Genomic DNA, 21351 nt, shown 5'->3' on the forward strand with positions numbered 1-21351 from the left:
ATTACTTTTTTTTTTTAACAATCGCGCGAACACGATACGTATCTGCTTTTAACTAATAATGGAAGCGGCAATACCGCGCGAAGCGGCCGAGATCACGCCTGGAGTATGAAATTAACTCGATTGCGAAAAAGTTTCGAAGAAAGTCGCCAAAGTTCGTCGAAAGGCTAAGCATGGTCCTTAACGATTTCTTCCACTCTCGGAGAACGTTCGACTAACTTCGCGATTGCGCAAATTCACTTGCAGAAACTGGCGGACTCGTGACCGAACGGAGCTATCTCTTCCGATGTGCGAGCGTGCGCCGTGGCGGACTAACTCGATTTCCATCGAAAGTAGAGACGTGCATTTCGACAATCTCCCGCTCCGCGCGTGCTCTCGGCGAATAAATTCATTACCGGGCCTCATCAGGGATTATATTCTTATCCCAGGGCTGCAAGACGCGGAATACAGTCGGTACTGAGAGAGAGCGAGAGAGAGCGACAGAAAAACAGGACTGTCGAGCGAACTCAGCTCCGCGCGTGCACGTAGATAATCCTCGAATCTACAATTACATTTTCATATATAGCGCAAATTGCATTTCAGTCGGCAAACAGCGGCAACAGCGGGATACAGCGGGGAGATTCGCGTTCGCGGCGCAAATTATAGTCAGCGGATTTCCAGCTGAAAATGTAAGTATTGTTCTTAATGATGTTTTGTGGCAACTTCCGGTGCGGCGGATACGTCGCGTCGCTAACTTTGCGACGACTATAAATCTGCTTACGGAATTCACGGGGAGCGAATCAGCGGACCGAATCAGCAAGGCAGCAAGTCTAGCACTCGGCCAGGAAAATGCACGGCGAAATAATTTCCATATCAAAACAGTAACGCAGTTCCGTAAATCCGTCAACAGCTCGTCGAATAACCTCTGGTGTTCCGATGCGGCCAGTTACTCCGTAAACGAGTATAAACCTGCGTAATTGCGTTTATTTATAAACTGAGCCGCGCGCATACTTTTTTTTTCCACGGAATAAAAATAGATATTTCGCGCGGATTTAATTTTTATTGCAACGAAAATTGAAATTATCTACATTTTTTTCAACGCACCCAACGGTTAAAATCGTTTTTTATGGCGCGGCGCGGAAATGCGTCATCGCGCAAAACGTCACGTATCCGTAACGATCCCTCTCTACGTACGTCGCAAACTGCGAGAACGACTCATGGAAATTATCACGATTACCGCCGACGTACACACAAATGAATTATTATAATAAGTCTTCCCCGGGGGTTGATGCTGAGCTAAGTAGCGGGTAGTAAAGCGCCCGCTGTCTCGGGTTCCCGGAGCTCGGTAAGTACTCTTCCCGGCGATTTCTTACGGCGACCTTCGCTCGCGGAAATCTCGCGCGGAAACTTCGCGATCGCGTAAATTCACTTTCAGAACTCGTCGTTCGCCGCTGAATGAGAGTAGCGGGAGTTCGCGGCGGCGGCGCCAGCGCGGTGACGGTAGCCGGACTAATTCGGTTTTCATCGAAAGTAGAAGACATGCGCTCGGCTCATTAGGTACGCAAGCCGAGGAATGGCAGAGCGAGTAACGCCGCCGTTGCAATAATAGCGACACTCTGCTTAGGTTACTAACTTTTACGCCCCCCCTCCCTCCAACTCCGAGGAATACTTAGGCCGCATTAAGACTTCAGGCGGGACTATTATCGTAATGCGCGTGCTTGTTAAGGCAGATTGGTCGCGTGCTAACTGGCAATTCCGTACTTCTATTAATTATACCGGGCGTTGATGCCCCTACATCCGAATCCTCGTATATCCATCCTCGCGCTTATGTAATTGCAGGTTGCTTAGAAACTTCCACCGACTGATTTCGCGCGAAATGGTGATCGTTAGATCTGGACGATTAATTAGAGCAAATACGAATCGCGGGAAACAATAAGCTGCGAGAGATTTGAGATTTCGAAATACGCGTGACATACGTGCGGTGGTGGGATTTATCGAGAAGCGATAAATTACACTTTTATTATACGTTGATTCGTTTGTCTATTGTCGCGAGATATACTCTCGCTTTTCCGCATATTTCCTTACGGTTTATACTTTGTTTCGCGTCAGATTATTGCATAAACGTTCGCGCTTGTCATACGGCGTGAGAAAATTTATTGATCTATTGGTGTACACAAAACTCCCTCTGATATTCTACGAGTTAACAAAATCCTTTTGTTAAACCGAACGCTCTTGTGTTGAATGTATCTATTTTACAGTCGACTTGCTGAGCTTCAACGTGCTCGAAAAGCTTCGAAGATTGAATAAGGTTTTACGATCTGAGAAGACGACTCACATTCAGCATTGCAGAAACGATTTCGAGAGATTTTTCCGACATTGAGGTGTAACGTACGTTAGGAATCACACAATTTTTTAAATCAAAATTTTTTTTTAATAGACTTTGATCGAACCGACTACAATCTTTTTTTCAGAGTGCACGACGTCATTCTCAGCTCGTCGCCTCATCATAAAGCATCGAGGTGCTCGAAGAGGCCCGAAGATTCAATAACGTTTTACGACCCAAGAGGCGATTCTCATCGAACGTTGCGGAAGCGATTTCGAAAAGTTTCGTCGAAGTAATGTCGAAAACGACGCGACGCGACGCGCCGGGAAGCGTATTACGCTCGTAAAGGGGGAACGACGCAACAATAATTCGTACACCCTAGCAGCCCCGTACGTATCCTTCTTATCCGTAATTTACGCCCTTCAGGATGCGGATAAAGGTTGGCTTAAGGACACTCCAGACTAATATAACGCGTCGTCGCAATCTGTAACGCGATAGCGGCATCAGTCGACTAAGCACCTTTCGTGGGCTCCGGTCCCGACTTCTCGAGTGCTTAGAGGATATGAAGATTGCCAAGATTAGGGTTGATGGCGAGACACAGCGCTTTTCCCTCGCGTGACGAAGCCCGCCCGAATAATACCATCGGGTCATTGAACGACCGTGTGTGCGCGGCTGACGGTGAGGAATCGTCGGTCGACGCTTTCCCCGAAGCGACTGATTGGAATTATCGGCGGCTTATCGGCAATGCGGGTCGCAACGTGACCCCATCGCCGGGGAACTTGCGATCTCTCGGATGAGAGATAAAGGAGATGCGACTGACATCGAGTATGAGCTGTAAGCCTTCCGAGATTCCAGATCGAATGGCGAGTTACGACGATTCCATACGCTTTTCGCGAACCGTGGAAATAGTGAGCAATAGTAATATGTGTGAGTCGTATATTATCCCTTGTATATTTTCATAAAACAATCGATTGCAATAAAGCAGCAAATTTCTATTGTTACCTATATAAAATGTAATCGCATTAATATATTTCATTTTTAAATATAATATTTTCATTTTAATATTGAATCGTACGGTAATAAATATAAAAGATACAAAAGATCCCGTATAATGCACAATAAGGTAAATCTTTACATATAATTTTATAAATTCTCCTTTTTATATAAAATATGTATTATTACATATTATTATAATGTATTATTTTTTTCTCTTTTTCTTCCTCACATTTTTTTTTCTTTATTCTTCCTCACTTAAAATAATAGCATAAAACCTATAGAAATGCTTCGCCCATAGAAATACTTCTATAGAAACATTCGTACAATGCACATCGCGAAATAAAACACTCTAGCGTAATTTTATGGCGAGTACATTGTTGCGCAATAGCACACGTAATTGATTATACCGTTCGTAAATTCTCGCTACCTTTAATTCTCTGGGCTCTGCCGATTCCAAGGTAGGCGAATATATAGGCCAGAGATTGCGAGAGTATCGATAACATACCGCCTTAGGTCGTCTCGTGTCGTCGTTTGCCCCTAAGTGGCAAACTCGCTCACTTCTCTTGTGTCACGGGAGCAATTGGGTGACTAAAGCACCCGAATAAATGGATAAGAGGAAGTAAATATATTTCGACGGATATTTTCACGTCCCGAGAGACTACGTATAATCGTTGACCCAGACTACTCGACAGAAGCGTAGCTGTCACGACGGGAAACGTAAGGAGATATAAAAAAATAACATATAAGAAAAAAAGAATAAAACATGTTCGATATATAACGAAGACATTAATAAACTCGTGCTAACAAATCCGTGTAAGAAAGTCAAATCAAATAAAAGGTAAATATAATTAATGGATAAAAAAAATAAATAATCAAATACTTTTAATCTTGTATCGCATAATATCTCTTTTATTTAAAAAAAAAAAACCTTGAAGAGATATGCGATCATGATACAAGATCAAGAGTGTAGAATGAGCTTAATTCTATATCAGTAATTTCCTTTATGTTTTGTTAAATTCTATTCCATGCACTTTACATTTTATGTCCCTTACGAGCATTTACGCTATGGAAAATGAATTTCTCATAGTTCAAACATCGTGGTCGTCGCGGATAATCGCGTGCACAGTCGCCAGGTTTGGATCACAGCCAGACGTATAATATTCATCGCTTGACGGCGCCCACTAAATTAGCAACGATTACAACGTGCCTGCGCAAACTGTTTAGGCCTGCTTTTATATCCGGCGATTAAGGGGGGGGGGGGGGGGGCTTTCAGCTAAGAGCGCTCTCACGAGTAAGCACGAGGGGCATTGTTTTATGAAAAGTTGCTGATGGATGAATGAAGATGCCAAGAGTCGGATTGCGCTCGTAACGCTCTATCGGCACGTTAAAAAAAATATTCGTCCTTTTTTCTTTTTAAAGGATAATTATACCTTCTATGGCACGCAACTTGATTACGTTCAATCATTAACGATGATAAGATCCGTATAATAATTCTCGCGGTAATCCAATTCTTATCGAATGATCATACGTGATTTAATTGGGCGTATCAGTGCAAACATGCCGAGACATGATAATTATAAATACACGATACATGCATGTACAAGGAAGGTCGTATAAGTCGCGAAATCGTTAACTGCTCATACAACATTTTCCCCAAACGTCCACTAATTACGTATAATAATTAACGAGCAATAAAGTGTATTGGCAGGATTTTATACGTTTGATAGAAGTCCGTGTGTTGCACGGCACGTTTCGATACCAATTATGTTCCAATTACGCGATACTCCATGTCGTCGTTACCTACTCTCTCGTTTCCTTCCCCCCCCCCCCTCTCTCTCTCTCTCTCTCTCTCTCTCTCTCTCTCTCCTCTCACTCTCTCTTCATAACTTTGACGCAATATATATTAATAGATGTATAGATATAGGTATCGCACGCGATAAATTATTGACATTTAATCACCACTTAACACATTCGATAACGACTGTTTCACTCTGAAAATTTCACGATGTTAGAAATAAATATTTTTATCAGTATATTGATTCTATTAAATAATTTGGCTTATGTATTATTTGGCTATATAACGGAATAAGGCTAAAAAGTTATCGCGTTGTCAATAAAATAAAATTACAGTTAGATAGATTTTATAAAATTACAAAGAATTGCCGGCGCATTGCGGGAATTATCCAGCGCAGAGATGAAGCTACGATTGTTTAAATGAAATTGCCGAGTAGTGAAGAACTCGACGAGAGTAGTCGCGCGCGTCGATGAGAACTTATTGGATTTCTCGTCGTATTACGAGTTAATTTCAAAACCGTTCTATTCTATGACAGCAAGTACTTTACTCAACTATAAAAGACATTAATGCGTAGAGAACGGTTGTTACAATTATTGAGGTTGCCAAAACGAAATTATCGCATACTAACAATCAAGCGCGTAACGCGCACGCAGAACTTAGTTTTCCCACGACATGTTACAGGTTAATTCGCTTAATTGCAAAGCCGGCAGCGTTCTTGTTACGGCGGACGATTCCATCAGCTTGAATTTAATGCCTTGTAACTGCGAAAAACATCTCGGTGCTGCTCCGACCGAAACGAATATGTTTTCCGCAATGGTTATCGCAGGAATATTAAGCGCAACGCAACACTAAAGTTTCGGAATAATCCCTAATTTTCATAGACGTCTATAATTATCCACGATATAACGTTCATGACGTTCATTTCTTTCATAAACCGTAATAACCGCGTTCGCGCCGCGTGACGTGCATCGCTCCGAGCTCGATCAACTTCGACAATCGTCGAATAGATAGCCAGCGAGCGTCCATTCGAGAAAGTATATCAACTCAACCAGCAGATAACACAGGCATTAAACGATTACGGAGTTTTAAACGAAGTTATCGAAAGTTAGGGGACGGGGGAGTGCCCGCTCTCGACGCGGGGGGATTTAATAATGTTTCGCGATATACTGACAGGCGATTCACAGTTCGAGGCCCATTTGCATTATCGCCGTTGTCTCTCCCGGTAATGCTATATAAGCAGTCGTGAAATTTATTAGCGAACGATTGGCGGAATCCGCCGCCGGGAGAACGCCCGTGGAAGTTACACGATTGCGCGAAGCGTATTCGCTACGACGGGCGCGTCTGGCACCGAGAGAATTGTCTCGGCTTGATATCTCGGCAGCTTGGAAGAGACCACGGTGTTCCGATTTCGAAATCGTTCGTGCGGTTATGGCAAGCGGCCTCGTAAAGGATAGGAAAACGACACGAGCGATCGTATCATCCGGGAACCGAATGTCGCCCTCGGCTTCGCGCGTTACCACTACGTACCACGCTAACGCCCGCCATATCGCGGGGCGAGAAATTATCCGACCGTTGTCACGTTCGCGATTAACGCAGCTGTGACGACACCAACGTGGCGTGGATGTGCATCCAGAGCGCGCCTAAGATATTTGCCAGTAAAGGCGGGCCCGGCGAGGCCTGGGCTGATCGTAAAACCGGGCAACGTTGTCGCCGGCGGTGTCGTACACGGTGTCGATTAATCGACCTAGGTGTCACACGGCGCACGCAAATTCGATATCAGCGGCATTCGACGTGCAGCCCCCGATATCACACCCCGATCCAATCCATTAGCCACGTTTAGCGCACGCGAGGAACGAGGCCTTTAGGCCGATTTATAAGGGTACTCCGTGTCACAGTTAAATGCATATTGAGCCGGAGGATGCAAAATGCATGCAGGTATGCGAAAGACATTTCAATGTCGGCCGCATAATTGACCCTTTTGATCAGCGGATACGCGCTGCGCGTGTGTGTGTACGATAATTAATCCACGATATTGTTTCAAGATACAGGAGTATCTCTGACTGGCGTATTACGAGCGAGGCCGGGAAGAAAATTTGTCTATCGTTTCGTACGATAAGAATGATAATTTTAATATTTTACGTTGTAAACGTGCGAGAGCGCGAGAACGCGGCTGGAGCGTTTGCTATTCGCTATGCCGCGCAATTCGGAGACTTGCATTGAATTTCAATGAGCCAGAAGCGCAATAAGAATAACGGGGCGCGTGAATTTTGTCCCATGTGACACACGAGGGGCTTAAACAATTTTTTACGCCCATAACTCCGGCCGCGAGCGAGGGGGTCCTTATCGTAATAAAGATGTCGCGCGTCCGTGTTACAATGGAAAATCGATAATTCCGTATAAAACTAATTTTTATGGCCACTGCGGCTGACAGTGATAACGTTTCAACTTGACAGTTTTCTCACCACCGTCGCCGATATGCATGAGATCGATTAATCGACTTCCACGTTTTACATGCGCGACGCGAGCCAGCCGTAATTCGCAGTGATGCAATCAGACGTCTTATGTCATCGCTTTGGGAAAGAGGAAATAAATTCCATGTTGAAACTATCGCCGCGAGAGATCGCCGTGATTGTTTTCACCGATAATTTCAATACACGGCACTTCGAAACACCGAATGTCTAATAATAACCTCTATTGATAGCAATCGCACTCTACGCGAATCGTACAATGCAATTTTCAACCAGAAAAATGATAGTATGATCAAATATCGACAACAATAGTAATTGGCCTGTCAACGTCAGCGAAAATCAATTTGAGCGAATTTTATATGTAAAACTGAAAAAGTTTTCCCCTACTAATTGAGAGCGGAACTCGATATACGACGTTAATGTCAATTTACCATTTTTCATCCACATATGAAACAGGAATTTGGCGTATGTGTCAATTAGCTGGCTGAAATATCTCGGCTACGTGCTACGCGATACCTACGCATTAAAAAAAACGTTAATACTCCCACCCGTTCTCCTCTCATTGCATTACACCGCTCTCATTTTTAATGTATCCTCCGACAACGGTAGCTCACGAGTTTAATTTCAGAGGACACGGCCCGCTTTGATTCAGGCGTGAGAATTAAAAGCGCTGACGCAGTGGGCTAATAATCCCGGCGAAAAACGTAAAAGTTGCGTTTCAGCGCGCACGTAGGAGATAAAGTGTTCCGCCTCGAGCGTCTACGTATCGTTTTACGTACAGTATAAAATGACAGCGATCCACAATCGCAACTACGCTCCCCGAAGTATCTCGCGCCCGTAAAAAGAACGAAGTAAAGTATATATGACTGACGTATGAGAGTCAGTCAAGCCGCACACGTTTAAAATCGCACGTATACGGCGATGTATACGTATGGGCGATGTGTTCGCATCGCGGGCGCTCGTCTGGCTACCGTCATTAAAATTCAAGGGAGATTGGTCTTGATCCGCGCAAATCCCACGGAGAGGCCGGCGAAACTGTTCCAACGGACGAAAGTCCCTCTGAGGTCCCGTGAAGTGTTGGAAATGCCCACTGTCCGCAGAACTTATCGTCGCGACCGGAACACGCGAAAACGGAACGTCTCATACTTCATCCGAAAGAACAGCAAGCGACGGGTGCTCGATTAACAGCCGACCGCCATGTCGATAATGCAATCGTCCGTCAAAGATATTTTCGATTTTCCGATATTTTCGATACGATCTCTTAATCTCGTGCTCCATTAAATGTCCCTTTCTACACTGAGAGAAAGTACACACAATTCGAACTTCTGAGAAGAATTTTATAAGAATTCCTACGTGCTACGTATAAATGTTGCTGTATAAACGTAAAAAACCTACCTTTCATATTTTTACGCGAAAGTTTTATTTGTACGACTGTCCTTACGCCGTGAAATTTCACAAGCTTGTTCAACCTTGTATATACGTTAAGTGACGCGTGTATACCTCCTTTTCAAATGTAAACGTGATTGACAGGTATATCCAGGTACGCACCCAGGTGTAATTTAAATAAATTAACCATTTATTTTGTCATCATGCGCAACAAAAAACGCGTATCATGTAAAGAGACAATGACATCGATAATCGTATTGAGCGATTACGAAAAAGCTCGATATTCATCTTGTTTTATATTGTGCAAAAAAAGCAATATACAGAACCGTACTATTGCTCTCTAAAAACAGAATCGAAAATTTCATATAAACGATGTTCACAAAACAATTCGGTACATGTGGCAAAAACGGCATTTCGGCTTTAATATCAGCCCCGCTAGCCAGGCTACATCAATCTACATACTCTATATTACTTTTATTCTTGCTTTCGGGCATCGATATATCAAGTGCATCGCGGAAACAAATTAGGACGGTAAGTCGTGCGAAAAATATAATACAAACTATATATATAAAATATACTGCCGCACGTCCGGGCTAAGGAATTACAAGACGAAAAGCGCAGCGGCGAAAAACCCACTGCGTGGAAGTGGAAGCATTTTAGCGTAGAATTAGAGCGTAAGAACGGAGGAACACCGCTGCACGCGCGAGAACTATCGATCATCGAGCTGGCCGGTGTTCTCAGGCACGTACGAGATTCGCCGAAAGTGTTTTAGAAAGCGTTCTTTCAGCGCGACGTTAAACGGAGGATCGGCCTTACGTCGCCCGTATTTGACCCGGCGGCGAGGTAAGCTCGCTTTAAAATTCGGCCCCTTGCGCACGGCAGTCGCCGGATGAGAATCTGTTTGTCGAGAGGATGAACTCTGCTCCGCTTCTGTTACTGCTCTCCGCCACTGTTGGAAACACTATAACTCCCGGCATGACGCCGTGACGTGATCCGTCTGTATGATGAGTTGCGAGAACCGTTAGCGATGATAAACGTGTAGCGCGGCTTGTCGTAACTTTTTGACTTATGACAAAACGGGACGGGGAGGGGACGGGGGAGGCCCCTGTTGCCATTTCAGCAAATTTCGATCCGCCCTGGAATTAATCACCACCGGGCGGTAAATAAGCCCGGCCGAATTTATCGCTCGCCACGACGTGGGGGGATATTAACGCGTGCGGAATATGCTTTGATGCACGTTTACACGTGCATTATAGGTATTGCGAATCAACGAGGCCAATCATTAAGCATGACAGAACTAATTAACGGTAGATACACTGACTCACTATTATCGAATAGAAATAATTCGTTGTTTTGTTGGTTGATTGACACTAACATATAATCTCGGATAAAATCATTTAACTACGATGGATAACAGAATCGGTCTCTGCAAATAGTATTTGATACTCTCTCGAAATAATAACAATAGAAGAGGTGAATAATTTATACTTTACAAGCTTTTGTTACGAAAAGTTCAATCGGATAGGTGAGGCTTTAACCAAAATTGCTCGATCGTAAAATATCTTTCAGGCTAAAATCGAGATTTAGAATTGAGGAGTTTTCTCTGCAAATTCGACTGGAACATTGCTTAAAATAAAAAAAAAGAACATTTTTTTTCGATAACTATTTATCTAATTTGTATAATTAAAATATATACTATTGTAAATAATTTCTGACACATGGCATGTGTCTTGCCATGAGTAATTCGGAGCAAGCCTCAATATTTTTCGCGTCGACGAGGAGAATCGAATAGAGATTAAATATTCGATCACGAACATCGAAACGAGATTTCCTCGATTCTTCAAAGTTCCGCGCTTCGTTGCAGTTGTTTATTTTCAGCCCGTTCGCTAAAACGGAACATCTCCCGCAAACAGCGATGTTCGCGCTCCTTTGTAAGAAGCAACGGTGTCCGCTTATATTCGGATGGAGAAATCGGTTGAATACTAACTATGGAAAGCCAATCGTCCATCCGGTCATCCTCGCATGCGAGAATCTAACATTTCACCAAAAGCCGACTACGGTCTTCCTCGTACCACCTCTGTTCAATTAATCAGAGATTCGTGGCAAACGCTTGTGTCTTTGACGCGATCTAAGTATGCGTACGTGCGCAAATGACACAACTTTGACCGGAAATTAATTGCAATCTAGTTAGTCAGATAACGCTTTCATTTATAACGTATATCTTGTCTTTAAATCTCTTTAACTGAAAGGTATCTCCATTTCTCTTTGTAATAAAATTTTCTTAAAATTTAGATAATTAATTTAATCGATATCAATTCTTATAAATTATAAAAACATTTTATAGATGTCTTTTTAAAAATATTGTTATTGCTGTATTAAGTAATCTAAGAGAACATTTCTCTTTCGACGACAAATGGACGAAAAAAACATTTTGTATTAAATAAGAATTTTACATTAAATAAATCTTGATTAACTTTCGACATTTCTAAATCGCCAATTGAAATTATACAGTAGAGGAAATCTGAATGACGAAGTCCTTAAGATTATCACGACGATCTAGCGAGTCTTTCAAGCAGCTCCCTCGACCACGCTTTGACGTTATTAACATTTCCGTCGCGTACTATGGAACGCGCTAATGTCTTTCATTCTAATGAAAAACTCTACCAAGGGAAGTTCCTTCTCCACATTATTACTGCGATAATGCGAGAGAGAGAACCAGAGATTCTTTGCGGTCAGGTACGATAATCATTCGATCGATCTTGCGTCACGTGCGACAAGCGTTGCACCTTCGATGACGACGAATAGAACTGAAACGCATCGCGAGAAACGCGAGACCATCTCCGTCGAGCCGGGATTAAGACGGGAATTCGCCCCCTCCGACTTCCCTTATCCGCGGGACAATAGAGTCGCGTGTCAAAGAGCAAAGTTTGATTTGACATAGATCCGTGCGCTCGTCAAACTTGGCTCGTCGCATTCGTCGGAATTGCTGCGTCTCGGCCGGCAATTCGTTACGCGACGCTCCCGTTATTCGGCGAATCTCTTTTTCACCTTCGCCTCTCACCCGAGCCATTCCATCTCGCGTAATGACGGAGCCGAGGCCGTATCATCTTCCAGAGATTTTCGAAGGGGGAGTTTTCGACAACGCAAACGAGGGCAACGCTCGGCAACGTATGTCTCGCAGCCGTATTTGCGGATGACCGACGGGGGCGGTGAAGTAAGTGGCGGTAAACGAGCCGCAGTGTCACCAATATGCAAACACCGGACCATTGACGGGCCGCTTGGTTCCGAAAGCAGCGTCCGAAACGACCCGTCAAAGAGAGGAATCGCCTTTGATCCATCAGTGTTAAAATATTCGTTATAAGCCGCGTCCGGGTTGGGATCGTCATAATGCTACTCGGTCGTTCGCACGTCCGTAATTAAAGATAATAGAAAGAGTTACGTAATAGGATCTATTCCGAAAGCGCGCGTTTGCGTGAAATTCACGAACGCATGAAATATTTCTCAGACGATTTTCAATTCAACGTTTAGCATAACGTCAAACATAATATAAACGTAATTTGTATTAATATATGTAATTTTTGTTAATTTTTGTGTGCCTAGGAATATGTAAGTTTTGATATGTAAAGAATGTTTCGTAATAATTCTTTATTAAAATATTATAGAGTTATCTTATTGCTCCAGTTGCTTCTTTATCGCTGAAATACGTTTAATGAGTACACCTTCTTTATATTAGATTTAATTATCAGGCATATTATATTAGGCGCAAGTCGAACTTATGAAAATAAATTTCATAAGAACAGAGGACTTATTTAAACCACTCATTAAACTTCCGCTCCGCAGAACTTCTCTATCTCGTTCACGTTTGATAAGCAGGTAGCTGGAAATGATCGGAGCGAAAACTCCGAAAAGCGAGGATCAGGCCGACATCCGCTGTTCGACATCCTCGAAAGCTCTTGCGCAAATACGATAAAATACAACAACAAAATTCAACAGCCACTTACTGTCCTTCACGCAGAACGCGCCGATAATCCAGAGCGGAAAGAGCGGCACGACGAGCACGTTCAAGTGTCTCGCGTTCGCGTTGTACCGTAGACTCCTACCGTCGTGCGGCCTAAAGTAAATCATGATCGTTCCACGTGACGGGACCAACGCGGCACGATCATAGCAACACCGATCACCAGGGAACGTCGTCGACGTACATTCACCCGCACTGTCTGAACGCACACTGATCCAACGGCGGATATACCACCTTCCCTCCTCCGAGGAGCTTTAATCAAGTCTGGCACTCGGGTGGCGAGTTTGCCGATTATCTCGCGCGCGATATCCGCGCATCCTCCTCCTTCTCAAGGCGGATTTCCGAAAGCGGGTGATGAAGGACCGGTAACAACCCGGACGGATCCCGCGCGAGAGCACTACTGAGGTCGACGGCTCTCCGCGACGAGTCGCAAGCGAACACACGGCGTTAATATATTTTTAGCCTGCGCTGGACCACCGAACTTGCGAAAGCTCTCCTCGAAGATCGGATGATGGATCGCGAGATTACGAGAATCGAAGCGATCGCGCGCGGTCAACGTACCGCGCGACAATTCCTCGTCGCGAGATCACATCGTTGATCTATCGTATCCAGTGTGCCACGCGCCTCTCCGGTACTCCTTGAAATATCCCTTCGCACTTTTTTACACCCTTTTCCTGCCTCTGTTGACCAACACTTTGTTCCTTCTTCCTACACAACTTTTTCCCTCGTCGCGTCGACACTCTCGTTTGTTTTTCTTTTTTCGCGCTTTATCCAAGTTTCTCTCACTGTCGATTCTCTTATCACCTCTTTGGAAGACCTTTGGCAACTTTTTTACTCCTCGACCTAGGGGTAACTTTTCCTCCTTTTTTTTTTTTACGCGGCGTTCACTCGCGTCCTCGATGACACGTTCGATCGGCACGTTCCAGCGTTTCAAGCACGACGACGTGATGCGCGCCACTCACAGCGTCAGCGTGATTTCGCACTCCCTCCACGACTGTATCGGGCCGAACCGTATGCGGCCGCCGCACACCGCCGTTCACCTGCTGCGGCCACCGCTGGTGCCGCCACCGACGCGTCGTTTCCGCCTCCACCGCCGCCGCCGCCACCACCACCACCACCACCACCGCCGTCAGCCGACGTCGACGTCGCGGGGTCGTCGCCGCCGTCGTCGTCGCCGTCGCTACCACCACCGCCGTCGCCGCCACCACCGTTGCTGCTGCCACCGACACCGTCGATCGAAAAGAGGCCCGTGTTGTACGCGCCCGCGCACACGCTTTACCTCGCATGCGTATTGAACGCGAGAGACCGGTGTCTCTCTTTCCGCCTCTGCTCTCCGCGGCGTATCCGCACGCGCCGCTTCCTCTTCGCCGTGGCCGCTACTGCCGGTTGCACTCGTCACGGAAGTTCGTTACTGTCCCTCTGCCTCTTCTCCCTCTCACTTTCTTCTAACGCAATTAAGGCAGTCAATTTTTTCCCTACGATTTGTGTCATGCCCGATCAGATGAGTTTACTCCGATGGTTTCTTCAAAATTACACTTGAAACTCATCGACGATGGTATTTTTTTGAACTTTTTTTAAGTGTATTATCTAGGTTCACTTTATATTAAAATACTTAATCTGTTACACTCCATTGTGATATTATAAAGATTCTTAGTATTATAAATTATATACTTAACAATATTTGCTCTAAAATAAGACGGCTCTTCTCTTACGGTCCTTTTGTCTTTGAGTCACGCAATCACTTTCCATAAATCCCTTTCCCTCGACTTAAGTCGAAGGGAACGCTTGTGTTAGAAGGTTGAGTGATATGATGGACAGTAGATGAATTTGAATGAAAGGATAAAGCTCAGATGATTTTGAACGTGTAAATTTGAAATGTCATTTGAAGTTGAATAAGAAGTCAACGGCGATGGAGGAATTATAAAAAAACGTGGATGTAACTATAGTTTTTTTTTGGTCCTTACAATCCGTCTATGCTGCGCGTAACAGAGAACTCTCTATTTATTTATCTGCTTTTTCGAAATTGCCAAGAGAAGAAATATCCTGATTGGATGTCCACACACGAGAAGAAATGACAGATCATCGAAGCTGTGTCGTTTTTAATTAGAAATACGACACATATGTATAATTCCCAGACGTATGTGCAATAATCTTTCATTTGCAAAGTGCAACAAGTGAGTTCAGTTCTCTGCAGCTTATGAGTTTCCATATCGGTTCGCATAACATTTTATTTTTATTCGAAGTAGAATATTGCAAAACGCGTGCTTCGCGTGCGCCATTTATTTTTTAACATTATATATATCTTTATATAAAATATTTATGTCACAAACTGTATAATCTCGCTATTAAAAGCTGAGACAATTATTACCTATTAATGTTTGATGATTATACTCGTAACATGAAGTGAGGAAAGCGAAAGAATCAATCAACATCGCGGAGAAGCGTCAACAATTAAAGTCTTATTATATGAATAGATATTTTTTCTACGCATTACGCCTGGCAATCTTTGTCTATGTTTTTCGATTGAATTCTCATCTTTTTACATTTCGCTCTATAAACGCATCCGATACTAAAATCGATCTAATAGAGAAAGTTTCTAAAGAAAAGAACGTGTGTCGAGAAAAGCCTTCGAATGGAGATGAAAGGAATCGGAACTTTCGTTAATTTTGTAAACTCTTCCTCTCTTTCTCATTACAGGAATCGTATTTGATCTTTCCTGATTTTGGACATTAATTTTCCTTGTTTCTAATCTTTCTATATCAAATTCGCTATCAAATTTTATCAACTCGCAATTTTATCAACTTGCAATTTTAATTGCAAGCCAATACAATATGCGTTTTCATAAATATAAATTCAGTCAGTTTTCCAAGATATTTTCTAAGATATTTCTAGGAGAGTTAAGATATAAATGAATTTATATTTTTTTAGACACGTACGTGGAATATTTACTGATCTGCTTCGCTGCATACGCGCGATGCATATTTTTGAAAAATGCATTTATACAAATGTATAAAATATTTAAAGATTTGAAAAAGAAAACATATATGAGTGCGTACATGTATGCGCGCATGTGTATGTATGTGTGTGTTCCTAAAAATTTATATTGACTAAATATAGTTATATAGATGTAGAAGATAAAAAGGGCGAGAAGAATAATTTCTTTCGACTAGTAAAAAGAAATGTGGTAAAGAGAAAGGAAAGGAAAATAGTTAAAAGTCGCGTTTGAGGGAGGAGTCTCGAGCATAACTATTTTTCTCTTCCTCCCCCGGCACACAATTTTTTTTCACTCTTAATGCGTCCTCTTCTTTATTCGTTAATCCTTGCTCCCTCCCTCCCTCCCCCCCTCTCTCTCTCACTCTTTCTCTCTTTCTTCCTCTCTTTTAAGATGATTCTCCTGTAACGTCGTCCGGAATTCTTGCGTACGGTATTCACGAAAAAAAGGAATACCATAGCAATGCAAAGAGGACTGGAATTTGTTACCGCAAAGGAATGTGCACATTTTCATTGAATTACGTCATCTAAACGTAAATATCGAGTTGATTTAAAGGAAACTGCTCGATATTACATTAAACAATAAATAACAATTAAAAAAACTATAAAATAAATAAATAAAATACGTAATAACAGAACACAAATAAATTATCTTATTATTAAATTAAATATAATATAAATATTCAATATGAACAAAATATTGCCTGTAGAAATTTGGAAAATTATGTTTTTGTGTAAAATGAACAAAACAAAGTCTAGGTTACGTAAGTGATATGTCAGAGATATTAATTATTACGTATATATAATATTTATATAGTTCGATATACGATATTACAAAAACTGCAGTTGCCATTGCGTCACCCTTTCCTTACATTCTGTAAAAGTGCTCCACCAAGAAATGATGCCCCATCGAATTCTTGGCAGCGCCTTATATCTGCCGGAAGCGGGCGATGAGGACCGTCGAGGTTGAAGAACGAAATTGGACTTCCTACGTGCGAGGCAGTACGCAGAACGAGCACGGCACTTTGTCACGGATGTGTTTCACATTCATTTACAGATATGCTCTCTTCACATCCCGAATATTAGATTCTATCTTCCGAAAGCTTCTTTTCCGCTTCTTTAGACATTATTTGATTGACTTGTGGCAATGTATAATAAATCAGCACAGAAATTAAAAAAAAAAAAACTTTATGCGACTTTACATATAATTTGTAAGGTTTAGTCGAACATAGATGATACGTACATTACGGGTGTAATAATTACGGAAATCCGTCGTAAATGTTAAATTACAAAATAAGATTCTTAGAAGGTAATTGCGGGAAGGATGCTATTAAAGCATTTCCTGTTTGCGAACAGTCGTAGACTACAACAGTTATTTGAATTCCGGAGATAGGTATGCGGGCAAAACATCTTAGATTCAATTTTTCGCAAATAGGTTCTTCGTGGTGGAGTGTAGAGAATCTTTCTATATAATATGGCATGAAAATTTGATGCGAAAGAAATTGGATTTAAGCTGTAGTGCGCTGCGCCAAACACATTCGTATAGACGATATATTGCCCAAGGGAAAGCGCAATGTGTTTGCCACTCGACTACGATAAACGATATTAACAAACGATGGAACGCGGTCCAATTTTTTACGTCTCGATGATTTGTGAATTACAGTCAAGTCGTGCGAATCAATTCGTGTGCGATGCGCGGGAGAGAGAGGGAGGGGAGGGGGGGGGGAGGAGGAAGAGAAGAGCACTCCTACCGGTACTATAGAGACGAAGGAATTTTTTAACAATTTTTTTTTTTCGAAATTACAACTCTCAATATGTGTCGCTAATGGATTAGCGAAGGCTCTCGCGTGGCGCACGCGGACCCAAGTATGCTTCAATTTGCGAAACTCCACAGTTAATGGACTCGCACCATAGCGCGAGCTATTAAATTCCGTTACGTGTGTGCCTCGCGAAAACGATATATCGCGTGATTTTGTTTATTGTGCGGATAAGCGCAGGTTAGTAATCGGACTTTATTCGCGGGATTTAATATCGGCGTTGTTGCATCATACGAGCATTACCGCTGCAGTTCCGCGTTGTCCACGCGCACACTTATGTCACCGACGCACTCATCCGATGACATTATTATCGAAAAGCCTTTTATCACGGGGGAACACGTTCGCTCGCTTTTCGCGGATAAATGTTACGTGTGGCAGCTACTACGCTACCTGTGAGACCGAGGGAAAGCGCAGCACGAGAGAGCTCTCCACTCCGCCGTTAAGCGATAATAATAGGCGTTGCACATGTACTCGCAGAGAGATAGAGATAAAGGGGGAGAGTAAGAGATACGACGAGATCGAGATACATACGTCGGCGGGATGCCCAGGAGGAAACAATGCGTCCCACTGTGCACGTCAATGAGACCTGCCCCGGAATCTCGTTAGAGCTCTAAATCCTCCTTTTTTTAAAACCACGCTGCATTTCTAGGTTTCAAGGCGTACAAGCGATATATTCGCGTGCCGAGTTTGCATCGGGCAGCCACAATGTCGTCCGTAATGTCTTTACCATTCGAATAAAGCATGTCACGAATATAAAATGAGCCCGAAAAAAATATGTCTCGATATTCGAGCGAGGCTGACCATTGTATTGAGATCCCATTTCTTCCTTATCGTAGGAAAACGGTAATGTAATTCTTGCATTCTTCATTTGATAATGACGCTCACGTAGGCGATTCGTGTTGCACGCTTTGGCGGCGCCGATTTCGCAAATCGGATTGAAATTCGAACACGCGCGCGCGAGAAACGTGACGATCGCCACGAAGGGAGTATGATCTAATACTCCCGAGAAATTCAAGAATGAACCGATACGTAGGTACGCACGATCGAGCCGAGAATCGAAGATGGATCGTGCACGCCGGGCAGGGGTAATGGAAGCCGGTCCGAATAAAATTACAGCAAATATTGTACTAACAGCTAGCCCGTATGAGCGATCGGATAATCGATCTTGACGTTAACACCAAGCCGGAATCTTTCGGTACACGGGAAATTAGCGTATCCTAGGCGCGAAGCAGCATCGACGATGTCGAAAATTCCGGGAGGAATTTTCGGAATTTTCCTTCAACCGGACGTATTCTTCAATTCTGCCTTTATTTAATCTGGCAATCATCATACATCACCCGCCGCGGAATTACGCCGCCGGCGGCGGGTTGTGTTGCATTTATATTGCTCTTCCATCTTTCAGTCGGTGCGCGTCGCTTCTTTTCATATTTTGAAAGCGCGTCTATCTCGCCTCTCGGTGGTTTTACGGCATGCAGATATTAAATTATGTTAAGCAAAACTAACAGATCTCACACAAAGGGAATCATCGCGCTCTAGTCTCTATCTGTGAGAAAGATTCCTCTCTTTTTATTTATATCAGAAAAAAATTTATCCAATCGTTCGATCTGTGACGCAACTAAACGATTATTATTTGTCATTAATATACTGCCTATTTCGTGATAATCAAACATTTCTTAATCATTTAACATTTCTAATTATTTCTCGCTAGCCATCAACATATTCTTGATATGAAAAAAATTGTTATTACTTTGCTACATCTTACACATCTTCACGAGTAAGAGCGTTAACGACAAGTACATCGATAACTTTTGTAACCGTTGTTCCATCTTTTGTCAGTTTTTAATTCTCTGCGGCGAAAGTGTCTTCGTTTTGAAGAGTACAATTTCTCATGGACGAATACACCCGTGGGTGCACTTCGCTCTCGCGTTCGGACGCGCGCTATTTCGCATCGCGCTTGAACGGCAACGTCAATCCGGACTCGAGCCAAGGGAATGAAACGGTAACTTGCCGGTATTCACTCTTCCCGGAAACAAGCCAGAGTAGATACAATCTACTCGGCAAGTTAGTATTCATTCACCTGTAGTTGTTCGCTCCGCCATGCAAATTTTATTAAAATTCATGCATGGTATGGGATAATAATACCTGATTGACAATATTGAGAAAATTATACATACAAATGTTTCAATTACCAAATATTTCGAAACACTAGAAAGTAATAAAACGTACCGCGGCTCGTTGAATTGGATCTCTCTCGAAATGATTCTAACAAAATGAACGAAGCAAAATATTATTGAATGGTACGAAATAATTCCTATAAAATACAATGTAATTTAATATAGCGAATGCACGCGAGAATCCAAGAGAAAAATTATTGATTCAAAATTATAAAAGGAAGCAATAAGAACAAACAAAAAAAAATAATATCGATGCTTCCTAAATTGAGACATATGAGTTTTATTTAATAATTCGCTCGGATCGTATCGGCGATAAAACTGGATAGCACTATCAGAATTTTGTTACGCTACGAGAAGGTCAATCGAATTTGTGCAATTGTAAGAGCGGAAATTTCCGCTGTAGGGGCTATATTATCGAGCGTAGTGTAACAACTGTCTGATACTGGGCACTAGGCCAATTACATTCCCTTAATGAAATGGAATTCAGTTTTGGCAGACGTGCGATCTTAATTCACTCGAACTACCGCGTGTAAAAGTTCGAAAAACAGGAAACCATAATTATTGCATTTATCAATAATCGTATTTTACTAACATTAAATATTCATTTATACAAGGTAGAGCAAAAATTATTAAACAAGAATATTTAATCTCTTGCTTATTATTTTGAAAACAATTGATTCGAAATTTCGCGACCTCGTTGTTTCATTTATTGACGATGTTATACGACGGTGTTATACTCTTTTCATCGTGACTGTCGCGCTGAGCCATTTGTTCAAATATAATTTTTCATATAATTGTGATTGCTGCAATTTAATACTTATAATAACGACATTGTTTGACAAAAACGTTAATAACGTCAAGCTAATATCTCACGGTCGAGCGATTTTCCTCATTAGTGCTGAAGGGATTGACCTGTCCTTTTTGCCCTACCGTAAGAAGAAACCTCTTCTATTTTATGAGGATAAAATATAATTTTGTCATCTCCTTTTGAAAAGGCAATTTTTCATTGCATTGTAATAAAATAATGTCATAAATTTGGTTTTTGACAATAACTACTGTAATAAATACGTAAACAAAATTTGTCAAGAACTTTAATTCATTTTATCTTTTTACAATATATTTTAAGTTATTTTAAACAAAGAGAGATATAAGTATATTTTAAAATTTATCTTATATATAATTTTATGTATAAAATATAGTTTTTTAAGATAAAATATAAATTTGAAATATATAAAAAGATATATTTTCACGATGTCGTAAAGTACAGATCGATATTTCTGAAAACGTAAATGCAAATATATATATGTGTGTGTGTGTGTGTGTGTGTGTGTGTGTGTGTGTGTGTGTGTGTGTGTGTGTGTGTGTATAGAATAATGTATAGAATAATAAAACTTTGCGTAATGATGTCTG

At 42.2% G+C, this 21351-nt stretch overlaps 1 protein-coding gene across 2 annotated transcripts in view; it reads right to left on the reverse strand.

The window, feature by feature from the left end:
* The window catches only part of LOC105423587 (neural cell adhesion molecule 2), a 236300-nt gene that overhangs the window by 178799 nt on the left and 36150 nt on the right, over positions 1-21351 (reverse strand). The window contains exon 1 of one of the 2 annotated variants that reach the window (XM_089080842.1): positions 12946-14046. The exons of the other annotated variant lie outside the window; for it this stretch is intronic. Coding sequence (XP_088936968.1) covers positions 12946-13069 — 124 coding nt within the window. The 5' untranslated portion in view covers positions 13070-14046. Of the gene's footprint in view, positions 1-12945; positions 14047-21351 lie in introns of those variants that run through there. 2 annotated transcript variants of the gene reach the window in all.

This window comes from Pogonomyrmex barbatus, unplaced genomic scaffold (assembly GCF_055798465.1).
Source record: "Pogonomyrmex barbatus isolate J1 unplaced genomic scaffold, ASM5579846v1 scaffold4, whole genome shotgun sequence".
NCBI lineage: Eukaryota > Metazoa > Arthropoda > Insecta > Hymenoptera > Formicidae > Pogonomyrmex > Pogonomyrmex barbatus.